Below are 24,606 nucleotides of genomic sequence, written 5' to 3' on the forward strand. Positions count from 1 at the left end.
ACTTAACACAAGTGTTTTTTTTTGTATAAAATGTGTTGTGTAGAAATTAAAAAGCCCTGCATTGACCAAGTTTGTAATTCCCATCATTATCATATCATTACCATGTGAGCAGACGATTATAACAGTACATAAATTAATTCTCTCTACAAATGAGAGAATGATATTACATATCATGTGAAAACCAAAGACATGTGCCCGTGAAAGTCCATCGCCTATAAACTGGTCAACTTTTACACAAATTTTAATTTGCACATATGCTGGTTTTGTACGTTCATGCTGCTTGCCACTTTGCTGCTCTGAACACAGCCAGCCTAGCTACGTCAGCAGTGATCAGCAGCAAGCCGATATATATATATCGATCACTCCACCGCTTTGCCCAAAAGCGGCAAATCGCTAGGAGTTGAAGTCAACTCGGGAGTGTTGCCGCTCTGACGCATGAGCACAGGATACGATTTTTGGCCAATGAGCACAAGAGCAGCAACATTGACTTTCCGAGTCATGCCGGTGCCGCTGAAAAATGCAGGAAAATATAAGCAGCACGATGAAGCGCCATGCCGCTCAGTGGCAAACAGCATAACATTATGAAACCGGTAATACCTGTACCTTTGGCTGCTCCCAGCTTGAATGGAAGCACTCAAGTGTAAGATCAAGCATACTATATAGTAAAGGTGATCCTGGGGTCCATTTCACTCAACTTTACGAAGCTTTGTAAGTCTCGAAATCGTTCGTAACTTACGAGTCGTAAGTTCCATTTTACTAAACTTACTTAAGAATGGTACCAAGTAATATGGATTTAATACAGAGACCTTCCGTAAAGTTTCGTTTCGTATTGGGTATTAGTAACTTTACGAATGTTTACTTGAGTTACGAAGGGTTGAAAGTTTAGTGAAATGGACCCCATGTCTACTATTTCAAGCTTGGACAGCAATCTCAGTCACAAGTATTGTACGATTTTCACAAAAATCTTTCGCAAGAATCAATTTGCGATGAAATATTACCACTAGTATGGCATCAATTAATGAAGTTTTTGTAACGGTCATTATAAGTTACCCCGCTTCGCTAACAACATCGGGCACGAGTAAATACATTGCTCAATAACCATAACAACAAAAAACCAAAAACACAGCTAGCTATAGCTTTGCTTACAATAATTTGTACATAGTTTGTCTTCCACAAGTTATATCCTTGGTACCTATGCAATCACATGTGATGTGAGCAGTCAAATTGGCACGTCATCGTGAAAGAAATCATGCAAAGGATTACTACTCGGCCACCAATTCCACCAGGATAACAACCATTTTGCTCGTTCACATCATATACATGTACCTTGTTAACTGAGATCTATCTATCTACATTGAATAAAACCCAGCACAGGGCTACACAGCAATAAGTCTTGATTTTATAAAGATCTAAGAGATTTGCGTGAACTCCTATAGATTCACAGATTAACCCCCATGAGCACTACCTGCCGATCTAACATTGCCTCTGATTGGTCAATTACGTGATATCTTCACTTTAATCACCAATCAGAATGGAGCTTTGCAAATAATTCACCACAATTTTTTTTGCGTGGTGAAATTATTCTAACAATGTTGCTGATTGGTCCAATCATTATCAATAATAAAAACTTCTTTTCGGCCAATCGGCAGGTAGTCCTCATGGGGTTAACACGTTACATGTTTGCTTCTTTATATAAGTCTAATACAAAGTGGATAATATACTGGCAAAGTTGCTCATATGTGCATAGATTCAGAAAAAAAGAGTGCCTTGTTAACTTTTAGAAGCCCAGCACTTACCATTTTTGAAATACCAGTCTTAAGCTACTTAGAAAAAAAGGAAATATTTGGTCAGTGCAATCGCTGTGTTTTACAAGAAAGTGCTTAGATCGGCGGCCAGTTTGATAAGGACTTGCATATCTTAACTCTCTTCACGCGGGTGTCGACTGCAGACGACAAGTTTCAAAAAAATTTTAGAAATTCAAAAATTTCAGAAATGTAAATTTTCATGACCATATTTGGAATCAGCATGAAAAATGCATTAAAATGAGTACAAACACGCCTAGTATTGATCTAGTAGTTCTTAAGATAGCTCTTGATATTTTGAGAAAATATTTCAAAACTTGAACTTTTTCCATTGAAGCGCATGGCTAGCACGCAGAGCATTAAGTTTGATTTATAAAGTGTAAACCCCAATTAATCAAACTTAAGATTGATTCTAAGCATTTGTGAAGGTTATAGGTTTACTTTATTACATATTGGCTGTATTCGTTATTGATAATACAATGTATAACAATTAATATCACATACATTGGTATTACGTAGTAAGGCTGGCATTTTCGGTCGGGTGGCGGTACCCGCCGAGATTACATTACCGGGTAGGAAATACCCTCCCGTTTTTATTTTTTCGGTTTTGTAGTGTCCCTGGACCTAGACCTAAATGCTAGGATCATTCATTGTTGACCTAAAAAAAAAAAAAAAAAAAAAAAATTCAAGATATTTTGTTATTTTAATATGAAAATTGATAATTTGTATTCATGTCATAGTCTATTAATGATTTCAAAATGCATTCAAATTCAATACATTTTGAAATCATTAATAGACTATGACATGAATACAAATTATCAATTTTCATATAAAAATAACAAAATATCTTGAATTTTTTTTTTTTTTTTTTTTTACAATGTAGGTCAACCATGAATGATCCTGGCATTTAGGTCTAGGTCCAGAGACACTACAAAACCAAAAAAAATAAAAACTTTAAAAAAAAAAAAAAAAAAAAAATTTTTTTTTTTTTTTGTATTGGTACCGGTTACCGCCTGAAAATTGTGGCGGGTACCCGGGTACAAAATTACCCGAAAATGCCAGGCCTATTACGTAGACAACAACTTTAAGTTTGAGCTACATGACGACTGTTACCCATAATAAATACACTCATTTGTACACATAGATGTCATACTTAATTACATGGCTTGAAACAACCACTAGTTATAATTCGTATAATATACACACATCATTGTGGCAATCAAACAATACAGGATAGTATTATGTGCACAGTGCTTGTATTAAGTCTATTGTTCAACCAATCAACCAAATCCATACTTTTTAAACCAAACTCTGTGGTTAAACTCGGCACCTATTTAATTTTTTCGAATCAAATGAATCTTTTACATGTACTTTCATCCAAGTGATATGCAAAATTGAAAACTTTCAACTGCGAGTGGAGACACGATTATGCAAATTGAGTCGTTCATCATGGATGACACAATTATGCAAATCATGCCAAATCAATAGAGGCCGTCAGCGTGACGTCATATGCCGCCATCTTGTGGGTACACGCTGTGATGGTCGTTCGATCTCCATGCGTGAACAGCAAAATCACCGCGTTGATGCACGATAACAGCTGCGTGGCAAGCTGCGCCCTGTGCGTAGTGTCCGACGCATGAACACACAGATCATTTGTACCCACAAGATGGCGAAAGGCTGACGGGCTCTATTCAAGTTTTCTTGTACATTTATCAGGTTATAATATGTTGAAAATCTAACCCAAGAGTTCCTCATGTGGCAGACAATAATTTACAGCAATAAAGTTGTTGAGCACTCCCTTGTTTTGCCCATATCTCAAATAATTTGAGTGTTTTATTTAAGCAAGTGTTATTTTTGGCAAGGAAAAAATCCTGTTCTACGGACCTGATCAACCCAGATTTGGTTTTTTTTCTTAGCTGTAACAATTACCGTAACGGATTGGTTTTGACTGAAATTAAATTTTGAAAAAAATTCTTAACAATTTCAAAATATGTTTTTTCAAGCTTTTAGTGATCTCTAGTTTTTGGTCATTTAGCCTCTTCCCAAATCCCAAAAAAAATCAGACCGATAACCCAACTTGGCAAGTCCGCCCGGCGCCTGCCTGTACAGCATGTTTTTTTGGGGTTTTTTCGCCATAGCTAGATAATATCCTATAATGATCCATAAGTACTCACAGTACACAAAGATCAGTCTTGTATACATGCAGTATAAACTACCAACAGTCAAGTCTAATCTTATACATGTACATCCCACAACAACAAAGCTCTTTTGAAACAATAATCACAAAACACATCACATTAAAATCCACCTGCCTATTAGGCTATTCCAGTTGAAATCCATACACCCCCTGTGGAAGACATGACCTTAATTTCCCACACAGTGAGTGTGAATTTCAAATGGGGTTACCTAAATGGGTGACTCCCATTTTAAATCTACACTCCCTGTGTGGGAGATTAAGGATGTGTCTTCCATCGGGGGTACGGTGTATGGATTTTAATTGTAACAGCCAATTATCATAACAAATCGAACCCCTATCTTCACCTTCAGTAATATATACTACAATCAGTATCATTAATGTCAATGTCAATATGCATGAATATTTCATTGACTAATTCAAGGGGTTGAGGGTGCATTTGATGATTGTAGTCAAGGGCCAACTTATCTTCACAAAACCACTTTGCTGGAATATAAACTTATAAAGATGTTCCACTTCAGTAGAGTAGAAATAAAAGAAAAAAATGGTCTATTTATATAATGAAACTGAAATAAATAGTTTTATGTCCTTCGATATATATATCATTATATTTTGGGTCACCTACACTAAGATGCACAATAAAACGAACAAAATGTGGCATTTTTGATGCGTGCAGATATGCTGCATCCAATTACGCCCGTTGTCGTGGATGAGTGGCGGGAACACGAGCGTTCAAACACACTCTGTTCATTCAATTGTCCATCTGAGTATAACAAAGTTTCTCTCACCATATGAGAATTAGAAGATTGACCCTGCAGTAATTTCTTTTTTTGTTTCTGATTACTTATTTTAAGTACATGTACAACCCAGATTTCCCATCTCAAACAACAATGTTGCTCCTACAACGAAGCCCTCGTGCAGTGCAGAGTTTTTGTAGCTCCGTAAAACAAAAAAAATCCACAGATTAGCATCATGGGATTGCACTGACAGTACCACACATACACCCCTACTCTCTAGTAAGTTCTCTGAACCAATGGCCCTGTAATAACCTGAGTTTTTAAAGCTCACAATATTAAGCTATCTTACAGATCATTTCGTCGTAGGGCAGGAAAACCTGTGTTTTTGGCCCCTGAACATGTTTAAAACAAAACTGCCAACAGGTTACATAGACTAATTCCAATCAGCCGCCTACACTTCGCATGTACTGTGTATGCTTCGTAGTGACGACTGATTATCTTACAGCCAATATCATGACGGACTTCTGAAAACTATTTAATGCGACTTCAGTTGTGCGCCGTAGCGCGACTGACTAACGGCGCCCATATACCGCGTCGCTGTACTGAGCCGATGGGACAAGATTGCGCTCTGAACTTCTAAAAAACAACAAACTCGGTCAAAAGGTCAATTTGGACACAACTGCGCATGCTCTATGCCACAGGAATCCTGTTGCAAAATCCGTCACTTTTTTTCCACGTAGTTTTCTCAGTCGTCAATCCAGACGGTTGACGACTGAGGGCAGCAGTCTACAGGTTACATAGGAGGTTTTGCATTAAACATGTTCAGGGGCCAATGACACATTTCCTGCCAAACGACGATTTCTAGAATATTTTCTACTGGAAAGGACAGATAAGGTAACTTATGTTAGTTCCATAAAGTTTGTACAAATCATACTAAGTACACATGACCAAACTGCAATTCAAACAATATGTCAACTAGCAGTGCAACCCCATGGTAATTCAAACTCCTTACAACATTTCTTTTACTCGTTATGTCAGTCAAATTTATATAACCCAGGTTTATAGGCACCAATCTCTATTGATTTTGTAACAGAATTTAGAATTCTAACCAAGCAGAAAGGAGTGCTTGCTTATAGAAGAGTGCAGTGCAACTGGTTGTGATTGAAAGGACAATCACTTCGTCGTTTGGCAGGAAATACCTCTTATCATGTGTCATTGGCCCCTGAACATGTTTAAAGCAAAAAACTTCCTATGTAACCTGTTGGCAGTTTTGTTTTAAACATGTTCAGGGGCCACAAGCACATAGACGATTTTCCCGCCCAAAGACGACTTAAAAGATCAATGTCAATATTGGCACCTCATACCTCACAATAGGCTAACCCAGTTAAAATCCATACACCCCCTGTGCTAGAAACAAACTTATCTTCCACACAGGGAGTGTGCATTTCAAATGGGGTTACCAGAATGAGTGACTCCATTCAAAATCTACACCCCATGTATGGGAGATTAAAATCATACCTTCCATAGGGGGAGTATAGATTTCAACTGGACTAGCCCACATTTATTGCAAAGAACCATATTTAGTTCATAAGACTAATGTTAGCAACAGTAGGTTTTATTTAAAAGTTAGTAATGATGCATGTGTTATCAATACATTACTGACTGGTTTATAAGTACAACCTACCATACGCCAGTTTGTTATTAAAACACGCAGTATTCAACCTAAATACATAATAATATCTCTTTTTGTCAATGGTGGCTTTCTATAGATAAGATTACCTAAAGTTGTTGCTGCTGTTATATATATATCTAAGGTTGTTTAGCAGTCCAAGAAGTTGGCCGCCATTAAAAGCTCAAGTGCAATCTCGGGTGCAATGGGGAACTCTGGGATCTCTGTTGAACTGTTGGTGTAGCGGACCTTGTAGGTGAAATACATGCACACTTTGCACAGTACATGAGAGCTGAAATAAAGCAAGTTCTTATAGAGGTTAATGAAATGCTGCAAGCATTAACTAAGTCCTATATGTGACACGATCTGGTCCATGGGGGTCAAAGGCGGCAAATTTGAAACTGAGATTATAGTGGTAAAAATATGGAGTAAAAAAACAATGAAATACATAAGAAAAAAGACATCAAAAAACTTCATAACGTTAGAACCAAGTATGCTAGATCTTTAGCGTTTTCAGTAAATGATAGCCTGTTGTATGTATAATGTAATAATTACAGTAACTCAAACTTTAAAAATGCCTCCTTTGGCCCCCATGGACCAGATCGTGTCACATATATTTTAAACACACATTCTTAGTCAGTGGGAGTGGTCTAGTTCATGGACACATAATCTGATTGGCCAATCGCATGATTTTGGGTGCCGTCTATCAGGCTGTAGACGACCCCACGCCATCATGAGTGTTGACAACGTGTGACACGCTTGTAGAGGTGCACGTATGACGTATCACGTTGTATGCGTAGACCGGTGCGGAATATGCGCACGCGCTAGCAGTACGCACAACAGAATACGTGAAGTTGTAAACAAGTTTCGTTCATTGTATAATAAGGGGAGTTTTTATGATGGTAACTAAATTGCTTAAAAAATAGTTTACAGTTATTAAAATAATATTTAACTGACTAAGAATGCGAATAAACGACAGGAATTTTGGTTTTTACTATCCTCTACCTATGATAGACGACAGGCAGGTCCAATTTTTCTAATTGAACTTGGACCTGTGTACAGTCAGACTTTCAAATAAATGAACACATTGTGACGAACGCCTGTGTTGAAGTGTATTACTGCCAGGTGCAGTGATTTGATGATTTTGTTTAATATACTTGTCCACAAATCAAACTCCTACATAACCCATGGTAGTATCTACATCTATTGACACTTACAACATAAAGTTTTGGTTCACTAGCAGTCACCCTTCGCGGTTCGTAAAATGAATGCAATTTGTAAGTGCATCACCACCATCCACGGGTTTATTGGGAACAATTTTACCAACTCCCTTATTTTTTATCAAAGATTGATCAGTCGTTTCATTTAATTCATTTTCAGTCAACTTCTTCGTTGTCTCTCCGCCGTCTCTGTCTCTCCGCCTCTCCTTTTTCCTGTTCCTGTCACATTCCTCTTCTCCCTCTTTCCTTTATCTCTCTTTTATCTGTTCCTCTGACTCTAGTACTTCTTCCCTATCAACTGCTAAACAAATATGTGAATATTAAAAAATCAAATATTATGGTTCCAAAGTTTGATGGTCATCAATGTTTTCGCAGATTGTTTTAATATTGCCAGAGATGCAAACCCATGGCACCTGTGCACTTTATTCATTTTGATATTTTCACATTTATTCTATCAGATTTCTTTACTCAACATGCTCAACTTTATTTTATTATGGCACAATTAATAATAGGTCAATCTATCAACAACTAATTACTTACGGGATTTCCTTAAAGTTGACTTCATTTGTTTCGTTTTCGGCAAACTGACCTAAATTGGAAAGAGAAAAGATGCATGGGTTAGTTTAAAACCAATTTAAAATTGAAATAATACTTTGCAATCCATTATATATTTTTTTATATTTCAAATATTATAGAGAGGGTTGTGATGCAAAGCTTGTGAATATCCCGGAAGTAGTAGAAAATCCTGAAAAACAAGTGTAACATTGGGCTAAAATACCCCAAAAACATGCTGAAAATCAATACAATTGCATAAATTTTGGCCACAAACAATCCCAGAATCCTGAAGAATCACACCCCTGTTACTATAACTTATAGTCACTCTTTCTTGAATCATTGCATGTCAGTCAAGAATTGAAATAAACAGGGTCTAGGAGCAAATTTGCCCTCATAAAGCCACCAATTGCTCCTGGTTTTGCACTTGATGCAGGAGTGCTGGTATGCTGTATAAAAGTGTATATTGTATTGCAGAAAAGGATTTACTATTGACAATTGCTCCTGTTTCTTCAGAAATTGCTCCTGGTTCTTATAAAATCCCAGAGAACCAGGGACAATGTTTAAAAACAAATTGCTCCTTGTTCCAGTCTGCCTATTTTAAGCCTTGTTGTCAGTATGAGCACATGATGTTTTGTTGAAGACCCCTCCCCAATACGGTAATAGACTACAATGAAATGCTGTTAATATCCCAGTCAAGTCAACTCATCAGCCCTTGCTACCTGTGTTTATAAGCACTGCAGACACCTCATCAACACATGTATGCACAACATAGTGGTATCATTGTCATAACTGTTAACCAGACAATTGGTTTAACTAGATATATAACAAGTTTGTCAACAATAATGCAGATCTCCAAAGGAATTTGGAAGTGGTTTTAAAATTCTAACTTTAAGTTTCAGAAATTACAGGTAGGCTTCAAATTACATGTACGGTGATGTACCTGGCACAACGTTTAAAGATAATCTTAGGACGGCTGTTGAAAAAGTGCTCCTGAGTACAAGGCGATCTTTTCTTTTAGACCATCCGAGCTATAGGTTAAAATTACGAATTTATCAAATTAAACTTTTGCATCAAGATTAAACATCTTTTTTAAGACATATACATTTTATTTTGTCGAACAAGCTTTATTTTGTTCCAAAATCCATGTTTTATTGCAATTTTTGACATGAAAGAGCTGAATGCAAAACCGGTGAGGCAAACTCCAAAACTTTCGCGTACGGTAGCACAAGCACTTGCATGTACGCTCATTTTGACCATGATTTACGCTCGCATATCATTTTCAAGCGCGTTTGACAGTTTTTTACTGTGTGACACAGTTCTGCATTTATTCAAGATGGCAAATTTCACGAAAAATGTGATGTATTTTTCCTCATTTCAAAAATTCTTTACCACTTTCCACTCATCTGATCATCTTTTTATGTGACGGAACTACGGAAGTGATCACTGATTGTATGAAGGTATGCGGACATATGTTTTTTGCTTCTCCGATATTTTTTAAATTGCACACAAACTTCCTAGCAGAATAGCAGTTTTCACTTGTTTTCAAAAAGTTGTCTTAACCTTGCTTTTTATCCCATAATTTCCCTCATTTATTGAAGCCCTGCCCTACTTCCAATACTGTTTAGCAAACCTGTTAAACCTTGATGCAAAAATACATTGTAAACCTTGATGCAAAAGTAATAATTCAGTCCCTATATAGCAAGGGTGGTCTAAAGGAAAAGGAATAATATATTAATTTATAATTACCGGGTCCACTAAGCATAGCCTTGATCGTGCCCGATGTTAATGCATGATCTCTTTTCACAATAAACTCATGGCCATCAGATGAGACTAGTTTCACATACATAGCGTCAGGTCCTTCACATCCTCCATACACCTTGTCATCCTCCCCCTCCTTGTTATCGGCCATGATGGTGGTGCAGTGCTACTCTTAGAGGCCGGCCAAGTGGGGTGACAGATGTGGAGGTTTACAGTCAACTAAGTAAGTCTTCACACTGGTGGTCCTGCTGTGACAAAGAGAATGAAAAATGATTAAAATAAATCAAATAAAATCAGTCATGATTTTGATTGATAGTTGATGTTGCCATACACTTTTCAATGAATGTGATGGTATTCACTTTGTAAAATATTAGTACCGTACCCTTTGGTGTAAAAGTTTCTTGTTTGTTTTTATGGGGTCTTAGTCCTGCCAGCAAGACTTCAGTCTTTATCATAAACATAATGACATCTACTGACCTGAAGTCTTGCAGCAGTACATAGGGATGCACTGTACGTTTAAGAAATCCAAACTTCAAGCATCAAGAAATATACCTTGTATTTGTCAGTTTTACCTCAGAGATGCTGTAGACCCTCTCTACACAGTGTAGAAACATCACAAGTAGAATGCTGCTCAATATGATAAATCCAAATCATGAAAATCAAGACATTTTGCAGAGCAATATTTTGACCACTTTTGCACTAAGTAAATTACTCCCATGAAGATTGCAGGTTTTGCCAACCCTGGGAATTTTGAACCCACCCAATAGATGAGATCAATGTTGATCAATTACCTCAACTTTGGGAGTATAGACTAGTACAGTGGGATTAAAATCATCCAAGCACGCCCAAACCCTGGTACAATGGGATTAAAATTGTCAGTGCATGCCCAAACTGTCCTTGAGAGAGTTCCTCAGCTACATCCTAAGAGCCCAAAATGAGCCCACATATTGTGATGTTTATTATTTGTGGAAAAGATAGTGGTGTTATCGATAGAGATTTTGTGTATCGCCATGTCGGAAGAAAATACTTCCGACAATCGACATGTATCGACAGTCAACAACCTGACAGCGTGGGAAATATCTTAACTTACCCATTGATCATCAACCGACCTCCAATTAAGCTTACCCAATTCATCAAAACAAATGCTCTACTAAGATCCTGCGTGTGGCATTACTGCTCTACCTCACGTGATCTGCACAGTAGTGAACAGTAGTGAACATTATGTCATGATATTCCAAAGCTGTAATTGGTTGGAAGGTGCCCATGTCACTGACATGATAGTTACATACAATGTATATGTGTTTGTCCATTTATTATGTTATTATTCACATCACTGTGATGACTTCTTTTGCATGTCACATAATTTGTGAATTCTATGCTGAGTATGCTCCTCGTTGAGGGGGTATGTCTTAATATAATGGTGTACCGTATAATTTTTGTTGAACTGTGAACTTAAGGTCAACAAATTTGTGCTATTTATATTTCAAATGTTTAAGCTATCAGCGGCTAGTGGCTTTTGATGTTGTGACAGTACATCGTTTGTGTATCGATACTACCATTGAGTGTTCCAACATGTCGGAAGTCTGTGAGTTTTCCGACTATCGACACTTTCGACAGTCGATAACAGGCCTAGGAAAAGATAATAATAGAGTGAACTGTAACTCTACAATGTAGGTACGACGAGTTACAGTTACTGGAACTATATGGGGTCTATGCTCAAGTAGAACACTGTACAGCCAAGAGCAATGCATGTTGATGTCTGAATCATAGGATTTTATTTGATCATGAGAAAAATAAATAACTGAAAATATGCATGTAGGCATGTGTGGTTGTTTCAGGTGAGATAATTCTCTTTTATCCTACAAGGTTGTACCATGGCCTCTGAGGAAACCTGATGAAAGGAGAAAATAATTTAAACTAAATTTTCTGCCCGTCTTAAGGACGTGTTGATGATTTCTACCAACAATTTCATGCACAATCGGCCAATCAGATTATTGGTCTGTTGCTATGTCAGACGATTGATTCAGCCAATCAGAACCCCACTTCCGTGTTTACCCCGGTGTTTACGCTCTGCATGCTCTGTCGCTCTCAAAATGTAAACAAGTGCCGTTCTTCTCTGACAAAAACTTTAATATGTCGATTAATCCTGTCTCAAAATTTATTTGAAATCCAATCCAATTCCTTCAACATTTGCAGGGGCTGCCTTAGTTTTGAGGAGAGTGAGAGCAATCACTCTCTAACCCTGCTCTCCTTAAATCCGATATAGGAGAGTGATTTTAAGCTCTCTTGCTAAGACTATAAAGCAGTTGACCACATTACTCATGATAATGCTCTGCTGCAAATTCCAAAAGGCAGAGCTTGATTTAGGTACGGTAACAGACTTACCGTATTATTAAATACATTGGACATAGATCAGTTTTTGAATGCTCAAAGACAATATAATGTAGGTATACCAGGCAAACCTTAATTAACACATTTGCTAGTCAACCAAATTCACCTAGAACACAATTTAATTTACATAGAAATTTAAAAGAACAGGCTGGTCAAGGAAACCTACATAAATATGTTTTCTATACTTCACTTGACACAAATATATGATTTTTTATGGTGATAAGACAATCGCACATGGAATTTTTGAGGGATTTTGATAGCAGTTCCCCCAGGCAGTTCCATTAAAAAAAGCTGTTATCATCATGAGACTAAGATCTAGAAACACCACCGAAATGCTGTTTTGGGGAATTTTGCTAGCAGAATCTTTTTGATGAAAGTCAATCTTTGACCAGATGTAACTCCGTGGTAACTTTGCTACGGAAAGTGCTATGCCTATGATGTCATGACGAAAAGGTTTTCAGTTTTGGCTTTCTTTACTCAAGGGCTTTTATTTGAAGGATGCAGTTTGATGGTAATTCACCTAGCAATGTATAAGTTCCTTGTACAGGGACTCCCTAACCAATGCTAACCAACATGGCAATGCTCATGGCGATGAACTGATCTGTATCTGTATCTGTAGCAATACTGCTCAACGCTTCAGGTGAAGCCAGACGAACAGGAAATGGTTGTGCACATGCGGAATGCTATTTATTGTAGTTGCTTTAGGTGGTTGGTTGCTTGATTCTTGAATTCTTTTGAGTCTTGTATCGTGGTGATGTGGTAGGGTAGTTTGTTCCAGTCTTGTACTGTCCTTGGCCAGAACGAGTACTTGTAGCAGTCCTTATTTGCTGTTATAATTTGATATGAGTTCTGATGGGAGTGCCTAGAAGGACGTTGGACCGGCAGAAGGAGGTAGGTAGGGGCAGGAGACCCTTGTGGAGGATGGTTAACCTATTGGCTGTTCTACGATCTTTAAAGGCCCTTTCAGTGATTTCACAGGAACATTAAAAAAATGGAAATTTGTCAGAGTTGCTTAGAAATAAAGAATAAGTCTACAGAATTTCATTAAACCACTTTTCCCTGAATACATCGACAAATTAGTCAAAAACAGAAGTTTTAGAAAGGTTTTCTACTTCAGCTCAGATCGACTCGAGAAAATCGAGATTTTCAGTACAGTGCGCCAATTAATCGACTGGAAAAACTTCCTAGTCCAGTGTTTCTAACACGGGGAAGTAGAGTCTAAATTGATTTAAAACAGACGCTTAATTTTTGTAGTAGAAAACAAAATAAGCAATTAAAGGTCACCGAGGCAAACTAACGGTCAATTCAAATATGAAAAACAGTTAAAATTGTGTATTTTGTTTAAAATAGTAGCTACTGATGTAATAAGTAGTAGAAACAATACGCAACGCGCGTTGGTACGTGGAGAGTGAGCTTCTTTTGATCTCGAGTCGGACTTTTTGTACTGTCAGTATCAAAAGTCCAGAATCATGCAAATGCTTTATTTTGTCTAAAATACACGGCTTTCGATCGAACCACTAGCAGGCTATGTTAGCACATCTATGCCAATTACAAAGGTACCAAAATCTGAATTTTGATGATTTTTACGATCGTCCGGATAAACAAATCACTGAATGGGCCTTAAGTTTAAGAGAACACCAATCCAGCTCCTTCAGCATGTTAGTGACACTACTAGTTCTTTTGTGGTCATTCATAACAAAGCGCGCTGCGCGACGCTGCACCATCTCAATTTTGATCATGATTATGATCATGATATGATGAAGCGATCTATCTCGAGTGTCGACATCATCCGACTGCGACCGTCACAGAATGCGGCTCATTCGTTCATTTGAATGTCATGAATATTACAAAAACCAAACACTGAAATTGTTAAGTAAAAAGATCTATGTGTGAAGATAAAAATTTGAAGGGAAAATAAGCACAAAACAAAATTAATTCGGTAAGCTTACAAACATTTTGTGAATGTGATGTTGTGCGTTTGTTGTGATGATCGATGATGCATGATTTGGCGACCCATAAAGTCATATATTTGAAACGAAAGTGATGTTTAAATTAAAGAACATTCTTCCACAATGCTAACAAAATTCATTCGCTACTTACCCGCGTTTACAACATGGAATAAAAACAGAAAATTTATTAACCCGGCATTTAGTACACAATGATGATGTACAAAACAAATCGATCGGAGATCATGCGGAAATTTGGTTTCCAAGTTTCTAGACTAATTTGATTAATTCTGACATTTACTTGATCAGCGCTTCAAGTATCTTTAGGATTTAAGAAAATATTCAGAAATGTTAATTTGTCACCTACTACATACCTTTTAATACCCTGACTTCTGATTGAATAGTTGAAAATGAAAGACATTAAAAATATTTTAGAGAATTAATTATGACGAAATCTAAAAACGTCGAAAATAGCGTTTCCGTGAAAAGACAGAGGGCGCTATTATAAGGGGAAAAAAGTGCGCTCAGTCTGCAGCAGTCCTAGATCTGAGATGGAGTGCGCTGATAATTGGATGAAGGCCAACATAGGAAGACAAAGAGAAAAACTTTTTTAAAGAAACTGGAAAGCTCTGGAAAAAAGAAAGGAGAAAGAATCTACTATGATAATAATCTATTCCGTGAATTATTGTAGGCCTTGCATGCACTCTTCGGCTTAAACTTCTCTTGACCCTGAAATTGTTTGAATGATTTTTTTCGGAATCTTCAATAGGCCTATAGGCCTACTCATTGCCCCCCCCCCCCTTGTTCTTTATGTTCTAGGCCTATTCAGTTCAGTTCAACTCCGTTTTTTTAATATAATTTATCATAAGCACTGGCGCAGCCAGCACTTTAAGGATGCAAGACAAGGGGCAAAAGTGGACAAGGCCTCATGATATGCATTTCTGGGCTTATGCCCTGACAAGCCATGGGCCGCTTGAACATTTTGCCTGCAGATATCAAGTTAACTTAGTTTGCTTGACTGAAATTTTGATCCTGGTCCCATTAGGACTCAAGTGTGTTACCACATGAGCGATCATTTAAACAAACATTCCAGCTTTAACATTTCAATAAGACTAATGGTTCACTTGTAAAGAGCTGGCAAAATAACACATGTGCATCATTACTGTATCTTTATTTTCAAACCCCAAGTCAAACTACCCATTTGAAGTGATGACAATAATTATAATGGGGGGGGGGCTTTTTTGCCTAACAAATATTCCTGATTTCTTATTTTGATTATACACAGGGTAAAGGGGTGTGGGTTTTTTTCAAAGTATAAAAGTTGAGTCCAAAAGTATTGAGTATTTTTACAAAATGAAATTTTTTCCCGGCCTAGGTGTTATGAAAAAAAAGGCCATTGAACAGTATAATACTTCAAGAGAATTAATGATTATTTTGCTCCATAAAGCAAAGTTATGGGAAGTTTATGCAAACGGGGGCCAATGACAGATGGGGGAGGTGAGGGCTATAGCTAGCCCCATCTGATCTCTATCTCCTCTTAAAAGCAATTGCAAATTTTCGCTATAGACATAATGCAGATAATTTCAATCGTACCAACTGCATGAAAACAAGTATATAGCTAACTGTGAATTTAAGACAGTTCCATTATTATATAGGCATATTGCCAATCTCACTTTCTGCTTGGAATAAAAATATTTTTTTCAATAATTGGGTATTCTTGTTGGCATGGTATCTATATTATGTTGGTATATTGAACGATTAAATTTAAAACTTTGATCAAACATAAGAAAGTTATTCCTACCTCACTGCATCTTTTATCAGCAATGATCCGTCGCTGATGAAAGATGGAGTAACCGACTGGAAATCCCAAGAGGTAGGAATAACTTTCTTGTGTTTGGATCAAATGTTTTACTTATCTGGGTAGAAGTGACTGCATAATTTGTGTATCCATATTTGCTACCTTTTTTGTATGATTTGATGTTAATTGTCTTAATTATTTCTTGTTTATGAATAAAAACCAATAAATATTGAAAGATAAAAAAACAAAAAAACAAAAATTCGCCTGAAGAACAGAAAGGTACCGGTAGGAAATTACCGGGTAGCAAGTTTGGATAAAGAGAAAAAAAATGTTTCCTGAAAATCCAAAAATTATGGTCGATATTATTTGTACAGTAAAAACTTTTTTGTCAATTTTAAAAATTTTTTGACTAATCAGGGAGCTTTTGTGAGATTGTTGCCCGAAATTATGCTCCAGGAGCATATGCTCCTGGAGCACTAAGCCTAATCAATGTACTAGTATTGGTTTTTATGAGCATAATATGGACTCAACCCTCTGAAAAGGACTTCTCTTGGGAAAGAAAGATCTATAATCTTACTCATGTTTACCGACCTAGAGTATCAAGTAGGCCTAATTTCAAATCATAATATGGACTGTTCCATTTTGAAATACAGCACTGCTTTACTTGCCCAAATCTGCTCCTGGAGCATGTTTATGTTGTCTGTACAATGACGTGAATGAGAATGCTCCAGGAGCATCATACCAGAAATAAAACATATAACTCCCCTCAGGCTCAGGGATCCCCTATTACGAGAATAGAACACCCCGACAATTATCGATAGTTCGAATAGCTGATTTGCACTTACTGCTCCAGAACCATAATGCTCCTGGAGCATAATTTCGGGCAAAAATCTCACAAAAGCAATCAGGGAGGGCAAAGTTTTTTTGAAAATCTTTAATTATATGACTTCAGTCAAATTTTAATTTGTTTTTTCTTTGCCAAATATTACAAAATATTATTTGTAACAACTGTTAGCAAAAGTTTTCTGGTCATGAAACTGACAAAACCCACTTACTCTTGGCAGCTTAAAACTCGACTCACTGGCATTCTATCAAAATTGCTCAATATTTTCCAAAAAGCCCACAACAAATTTGCCTGAATCCAATTAGATGGAAGTTGGGACATGTGTAAACATTACACATATACCAGGTTTGAAAAATATTAACCAAACTCATTTTAAAGATTGTACTTTATGGCTTTACAAAGTCTCCCTATGGCTGCCAATCCAGACTCTCTCATACTATACATTAGGCAAAGTAAAATACATAACATGTAAGGAACAACCCAAAAGTTCGATGAAGCCCTATAAACGAAAATCCTTTCGTTAGGGGGGAGGGGGTCAAAAAGTCTGATTACGTTTGTAAAGTAGTTAAAACATCAGTCGAAGATGATCTTTTTTTAAGGATTTAATATATAATTGTAAAATTTTAGTATTTTCTGAAGTACGATATTGACATTTTTCAGTGGTTGCTTCAAAATGATTTCAAATAAATATAAGTGCGGTACTCGCAACCTGCAACTTGTAAGTTAATTTTTAAAGCAGCTGTACCGCACTTTTTTTTTATTTGAAAATCCAGCAAGTCCTAATTTTTTATGGAGAAAAATATTTCAAAATAAAATAGAATTATTGTTTCTTAAACTTGATCAATATCCTAGCAATGTTGCACCCCTCCACAACCCCATCGACCATAGCGACGGCCCTGTGCCCAATGAATACGGGTTGAAATTTTCGATATTTGACACTTATGTTAAGAGGCGAGGGGGGGAGGGGGTTAGCCTTCTAATGAAAGGAATTTCGTTTATAGGGCTTCATCGAACTTTTGGGTTGTCGGCTAAATCGTCCAGACTTTCAAAATTTGTTGAGGGAGGCCCTTATTATTTGTTAATTTGTATACTATTAATTTTTGTGTAAAATTTGAATCGCAACGGCTTTGTAAACACATAAAAACTGGAAGGCCCCTAAAATTTCTGTTATTTCACTAAAGCCCTACCCCCAGTTTGAAAGTTTTTGCAATGTGTTTATTAAGAACTTCTTAACATGTCTTTTCATCACAACAATTATAGAAACAAAGTAATGGAGCAAATAAGTTAAATAACAAAAATATTTGAAAATGTCTGAAAATTGGTGAGGGTGGGGACGATATACATGTAATTAATTTTACTTAGCCTTATTCAACTGAAAACAAAATAACCACAACAGAAACCAGTATTATGTATTATTAAAAATTTATTATATTAAAAATTCACAGAACTTGAGTTTGCAACTCATTTCAGTACATAGACAATTCTTGGTCAGTGGACAAATTTTAAACCTAGTCAGCTAACTCATCTCCCTGGTCCAGGTTTGATATCAAATGGATGGGACTTTGCTGGTTTGTGGTATTCAAACTTGCATTCAAATTGACTGGCTTTTAAATTAAAATTGGTGCAGTGTCAAAATCTGCCCTCTTTAGTAAAAGCGTTGTATCTACTTCAGTTAATTGCTAGCACATACAGTGTTTTACTTTTGGGTGGACTGATACAAACACAGTAACTGTTACCAATTATCACATTGAACTATTCTATTTGAAATCCCATACACCCCACTATGTAAGATATGACCATTATCTTCCACACCGGGGTGTCGTTTTCAAATGGAGTTGCCCCTTTCACTCAGGTAAGCAGACATCAATGATATTCACAATACATGATTTGTAGTCACGCCCATGGACTAACATTAGTCCACCAACCTACTGACTGACACACTTTGGCTTTTGTCGATTTCAAATGGAGTTGCCCCTTTCACTCAGGTAAGCAGACATCAATGATATTCACAATACATGATTTGTAGTCACGCCCATGGACTAACATTAGTCCACCAACCTACTGACTGACTCACTTTGGCTTTTTTCCTTTACAAAACTTAACTGATTTGAATACAAAATCTTACTATCACATAATACAGGGGTGCATGGCATAGTGTCCTCATGATTGAACGCTACAAGGGAGGTATCAGATGGTCTCTTGATAACCTGACATACGTTTTAGAGGATTAATCTTGCAGAAAACCTGTGGGTTTGATGGTACAAGACAATATAGTAACCAGAGCTCAAAATACAAAATATATTGTGAAATTTTGGGGGAAATCCCCTTAAGCTCCCGGCCAATGTATCTTGAGACCTGGTAGCAACATGACTAAGCTAGAATCACTAATACTGATAAAGGATCAGAACTTGACTTGTCTATACCACATTTCACCCTGATGCACATTCCAATGGGTGCAGCTTTAAATAGCTAGCATTTCCTCAAAGCGTTATGTATGCACGTGCCTCAAAGATGCCGCATAGATGGGTGTGCAAAACAGATGCCTCAACGTGTTGGCAAAACTGCCACATCAGTGTGAAAAATAGTATGACCGAGATGATTCTTTGCCATACTGGTACGTTGTTGTTAAACCTTTAAAGAATTTGCAGCTTTAGTCTCTTCACCCAGATGGATGAGAGCCAAACAATTCACTTGATAGTTCAGAATCTGTTTGTCTGCCTGTCTGTCTGTCCGCACTTCAAAATGGCCAGGAAATTAAAGTAATGCTGCTTCAGAAGTTCTAGTATAAGTGTATTGGTGCGGAGCTAACATAAGCCATTATTTGTGACCTGACAGAATTCTGCCCAATCAACATATTGTATATAATAGTGACTGCTTCAGCCATCACCTACAACGTAGGCCTAATTGCTACAATTTTGATTCAGTTTCATTATTTTACTATAAACTACACAATGTACAATATTTACAATATTTAAATCTGGTTCCATGGTTTGAAACAATAAAGCAGTACAGTGTATCCAAATTACTGGTAAACAGTGATACATAAAAGTTATCAAAAGTAATGTCTTCTCAAGCTGCTGGTTAAAGTGTGGTAAGGCAATATGCCACATAATGTGGATCATGAGTTTCTCTACCGGAGTTAGATTAATTCCAATCAGCCGTCTACACTGCGCATGTACTCTATGCTTCGCAGTGACAACTGATTATCTTACAGTTCATATTGTGGTGGACTCATGAAAATATTCTCTTGCGACTTTGGTTAATGCGCCATAGCGCGACTGACTAGTGGTGCCTGTGTACCATGCTGTGTGTACTGCACCGTTATCATGGTCGTCTCTGAAGTTCTAACAACAACAAACTCAGTCTTGGACACAACTGCGCAGTCTCAGTGAAAGTTTGGTTGCAAAAGCCCGCCACTTTTTTCCACAGTTTTCTCAGTCGTCAATCCAGAAGGTTGACGAATGAGGGCAGCAGTCTAACCGGAAGTCAGTTTGACCAAAATGCCTTCCTAGAATATAATATGCGGGGTGCTAGCAGCGCCTCTGTTAGCACCCCACACACAATTAGCAGAGCGTACAGTACCTGTGTGACGTACGCTACGACCTGTTCAAGGATACGCAATGATGGGTATTTTCGGTCAAACTGACTTCCGGTAAAGAAACCCCGGACCCACATATCAAGTAAAGTTCAGTACTTTTTCCCCAGTTATTGGTGCACTTTCCTCACCCTTCTTTCAGTATGCTGATATAGCAAATTAATCATGGAAAGCACTGAAAATGTTTTGAAATGATTCTGTAAGTACCATGCAGCTTAAGAACAGGGTTCCCGCACCTTGAACCCATTAAAATTCAAGGACTTTCAGGGTCCAAAAGCATGATTTTCAAGGACTTACCACAAAACAAAAAGCTGCGTAATTAACGGAAGTGACAGCATCTCTCAAATTTTGTCAAAATTATACTTTAGGTAAAATTCCAATTTTCAAGGACCTTGTGCAAATTTCCAGAACTTTCAAGGCTTTGAAAAGGTGTTTTCAAATTCAAGGACTTTCAAGGACCGTGGGAACCCTGTATAAAGTAAGAAACACAACTTTTCACGTAATCACGCAACATTAATCATCAGCCATACAATTACAAACCAAAACACAATTATAAATACTCATATTTCACGATTAAAATATTACCAAATGTGTCATAAAAAAATTCATTTGTTGGAAATTAATATACATTATTTCGATTTATTACATCACATTGCTACAAGGGTGCAGTCATTCTAAATAAACTCCACATACCGAATACACCAAGGGTGGCTAACCTTTTTGGACCCTACGGCTGCCACATTGTGAATTTCAGACATTTTGTTGGACCACAGAGTACTTTTAATAACTTTGTTTTATATAATTACAATGTCATTTTTTTTTGTAAGGAAAAGCTTTGCCTTGGGCATTGCTGAGGGCTGCAGATTGGCCACCCCTGGGTTTCGCAATGCATTGTATAGCAGTAAATATTCATGAGGGGTTTTTCCTCACAATTTCCATGATAAAACTGTAGAACTACTATGAATTTCACCAAATATTTGAAATTACTAGCACAGGAGTGTGCAAAGCTGTCAATAGCAGAAGGTCTCCCATGTATTGAGATATAAGGACTTTGAAACACAATTTTCTGAATTTATAGAAGCTTTCACAATCGAAATTTGCAGTCACAAATTAAGAACTGTTGCAACTGTGAATTCAACTTTCAAGGAAAAAATTGTTACAAAAACCCTTCATGAACATACCTTGTTATACAGTAATAATCAATCCTTTGAGAATACTATTATAGCTCAACCTTTTTTCACCTCTTGAAAGTATTCTCTGTAGAAGCCCATTTTCCCTTAAACTAAACACAGTACCTAAAGTCAGTTTAAAAACCAAATCAAATTGTTTAAAAACACACATAATTTACAAACAGAAAAAGATTATATGTTAAAAACAAAACATACAGGGTGTCCCAGTAAAAATAGGCCCTTTAGGAAAGTTTTAATTTATTACCAATAATTTCAGTTCAGTCCCCCCATCCACAGGGCCTATTTTTATTGAGACACCCTGTACATTGCGGCCACTTTGGAACATTGGTTCACAAGTAAGTAAGCAACACATTTCCAGTTCAAGTATCAGATACTCAATGACATTGATACATTCAGATTGTTTGAAAGCTAGGTTTATGAGGCAATTTTCATCTTTTCTTACGAGAGTACGGTCTGTTCCCTTAATTGCAACAAGTAGTATAACAAGAAGTGTTACCTAAACACACTACAGTCTGTCCACATAGAAGTACAAATCAAATCTGTTGCATCGGGGGTCGATGCTTTGCGTCAAAAGAACTGTGTGTTAAAAAAAAAAGTGACGCGTAAAGAGCGAGGTGCGCCCGGCAATTACAAATCGCGCAGCAGTTGGCGTGCCAAAGAAGCATTTACACACGCATTGCACCGAAATGTTTTATTCTCATATTCTCCAGTTTCTGAGGTCTATTTGCTTTGTACTTCTATGTGGACAGACTGTAATCTAACGTGTATGATCACAACAAAACATTGCGGTGAAAGTGTAAACGGTAGTTTTCTTGCACTATTTGCGAGCAAGAACCAATGTTTCTATTCGTATCACATTTTTATAGAGCCATGTGCACAGACCATGTGTACAATGAACCACCATTTTAAAGGCTAACACAACCAATTCTTCAAAGTTAACATCTAGAGATGATGAATCTCTTCAATGACGGAATGTAATCTTGGCAATCAATCCATACCTAATAATTTCGTCGTCTGCTTCGCAAACTGTCAATAGGTTGCCTTTTCTCAAAAGGCTGCCTTTTGTGATTTTGTTTTTATTATTGCCATCTAAGCGTGATGAGATACACTGTAAAATTAACTTTGGATATTAATTTTGAGTTATCACAATATTGCAACCTCATTCCTGAAAAAAAGAAAGAAGCATGCTGAACTATAAAATGACATTATGAAATACAACAATGATAATAAAAATCACACAGGGCAGCCTTTTGAGATATGGCAGTATGCGATGCAGACAACGACTTACTTTGTACCAACAGCTCTATTGCTCAATGGGGCAAAAATATTACTTTTAGAAGATCATACAATTTTTTTACAATGAAGTACTATTGTTTCAGGGCAACTAATCTACAGGCATGTTATAAACTTGTAAAAAATATCTTGAATGAAATTGTGGTCCTTAAATATGAGTTCGTGCTCAATTACTGTTTCACACATTATTGATAATCACATGAATTTCTATGCTTTTCATAATAACAAATTTTATGCACTTGAAAACACCTTGCAGTGAGCACTCACCTTCAGTAACAACTTCAAAATGATGAATTTCACTTATTTCAGTGCTTATATCTCACATTTACTCACATAATTTGGTCTTTGGGGATTTCTTCACTATTGTGTAAGAACCTACATACCTAAGAATCAATTTCAAACTTATCTGATGCTCCGAAAAAAAATTTGCAGCATTAATTTTCTACACTTGTAAAAATGATATTGGAGTAACAGAGAAGCCACTCAGTTTTAACCTAAAACTGATGAGAAAATCCTGAAAAGCACATGAATGCTTATGCAGGCCAAGAAGCCCCAAAACAGGCTGAAAATAAATAAAAACGCTGAAATTCGGACTTGCAAAAACCTGAATTCAGGCTAGAACCTTAAAAGTGGCATCTCTGGAGTATACACTCTTTCAATTTGAAGATTGTAATTTGAAGTTGTAAATGAATGCTCTTGTTTTCCAATAACACTTGCAAGGGCTTTGTTTAGTGTATCAATAAGGTAATGCACTACTACCAAAACATACTCCCACATCCCAGCTCAGGTTAACTCTATCCTGCTACAGTGTCACTGTGTCTTGCTTCACAATATTATCAAAATTGTATTTCACACAAAATAGAGGCAGTTTCTTCCCCCGTCAAAGTACAAACCATAGAAAATGAATCCCATGTGGCAGGGTAGAACGGTCATCATGAAATAAGCTGAAACACAAGACAGGCAAACAAAATAATTATTAATCCAAAAGTGATTTCAAGAAAGCTTTACATAGAAATAGACCCAACTGGAGATGGAGACTTTGCATGTAACTAAGTGAGGGCAGCCAAAATGGCTCACTGAGCTCAGTCAAGCTGTCTTCGGTAACATACACATTCTAGCGAAGGGGTATTCAACTTTCAGCAAAAACCCACTAAATCCTTTAGAACATTTGACCATAAATCGATCAAATCTATTTTTACGACCATGATTGAATTGACAACCCCTCGATAGCTAATTGACTTTCTATTTTCTGCAGACATACTTATTTAATGGCCACTTGAGCATTTGATGAGTGGGTCATGTACTTACTGAACACAAAGGAAATTGATTATGGTTGTCATCGATCTGAGTTTATAATCCAACTGATTTGCTGACGGCTCTGATACATATCAGCAAACTGATATACTGTTCGCTTATTAGCGAACAGTAAACATCAAAGGCTCCAACGAAGCTGAACCAACAGTGAAGGCAGCAAAGCTCGGCTGAGCTCAGCAAACCATTTTCGCTGTACTCCCTTATGGAGGGGAAATATAATTTGGTTCACCTCAAGTTTGGTAGCGACCTCAATGCTACTTCGCGGTGCGTTGCAAGTGTGGCGACAAAACGCCGATGTAC

The 24,606-nt window shown here is 37.0% G+C and overlaps 2 protein-coding genes across 4 annotated transcripts in view; both read right to left on the reverse strand.

Annotated features, from left to right (window-relative positions):
* Positions 1-6,515: 6,515 nt before the first annotated feature.
* On the reverse strand, positions 6,516-14,666 carry LOC140165856 (elongin-C). Of its 3 annotated transcripts, none has more exons than XM_072189189.1 (4): positions 14,647-14,666; positions 9,924-10,183; positions 8,163-8,211; positions 6,516-6,694 (listed from the first exon to the last, which is right to left on the reverse strand). In XM_072189189.1, exons 2-4 carry the CDS (start codon positions 10,084-10,086, stop codon positions 6,553-6,555), a joined length of 354 nt encoding a protein of 117 aa, XP_072045290.1. In that variant the 5' UTR covers positions 10,087-10,183; positions 14,647-14,666; the 3' UTR covers positions 6,516-6,552. The 3 variants fall into 3 exon arrangements, with proteins under 3 accessions (XP_072045290.1, XP_072045289.1, XP_072045287.1); XM_072189188.1 differs by lacking the exon at positions 14,647-14,666 and adding an exon at positions 14,427-14,539 and having other exon boundaries at positions 9,924-10,180; XM_072189186.1 differs by lacking the exon at positions 14,647-14,666 and adding an exon at positions 14,427-14,525.
* Positions 14,667-18,319: 3,653 nt separating this feature from the next.
* Positions 18,320-24,606, reverse strand: part of LOC140165859 (protein DEK-like) — a 36,035-nt gene continuing 29,748 nt past the window's right edge. Inside the window, exon 11 of the mRNA XM_072189193.1 lies at positions 18,320-23,936. Coding sequence (XP_072045294.1) covers positions 23,925-23,936 — 12 coding nt within the window. The 3' untranslated portion in view covers positions 18,320-23,924. The remainder of the gene's footprint in view (positions 23,937-24,606) is intronic.

Source organism: Amphiura filiformis, chromosome 12 (genome assembly GCF_039555335.1).
Source record: "Amphiura filiformis chromosome 12, Afil_fr2py, whole genome shotgun sequence".
NCBI classification, from domain to species: Eukaryota; Metazoa; Echinodermata; class Ophiuroidea; order Amphilepidida; family Amphiuridae; genus Amphiura; species Amphiura filiformis.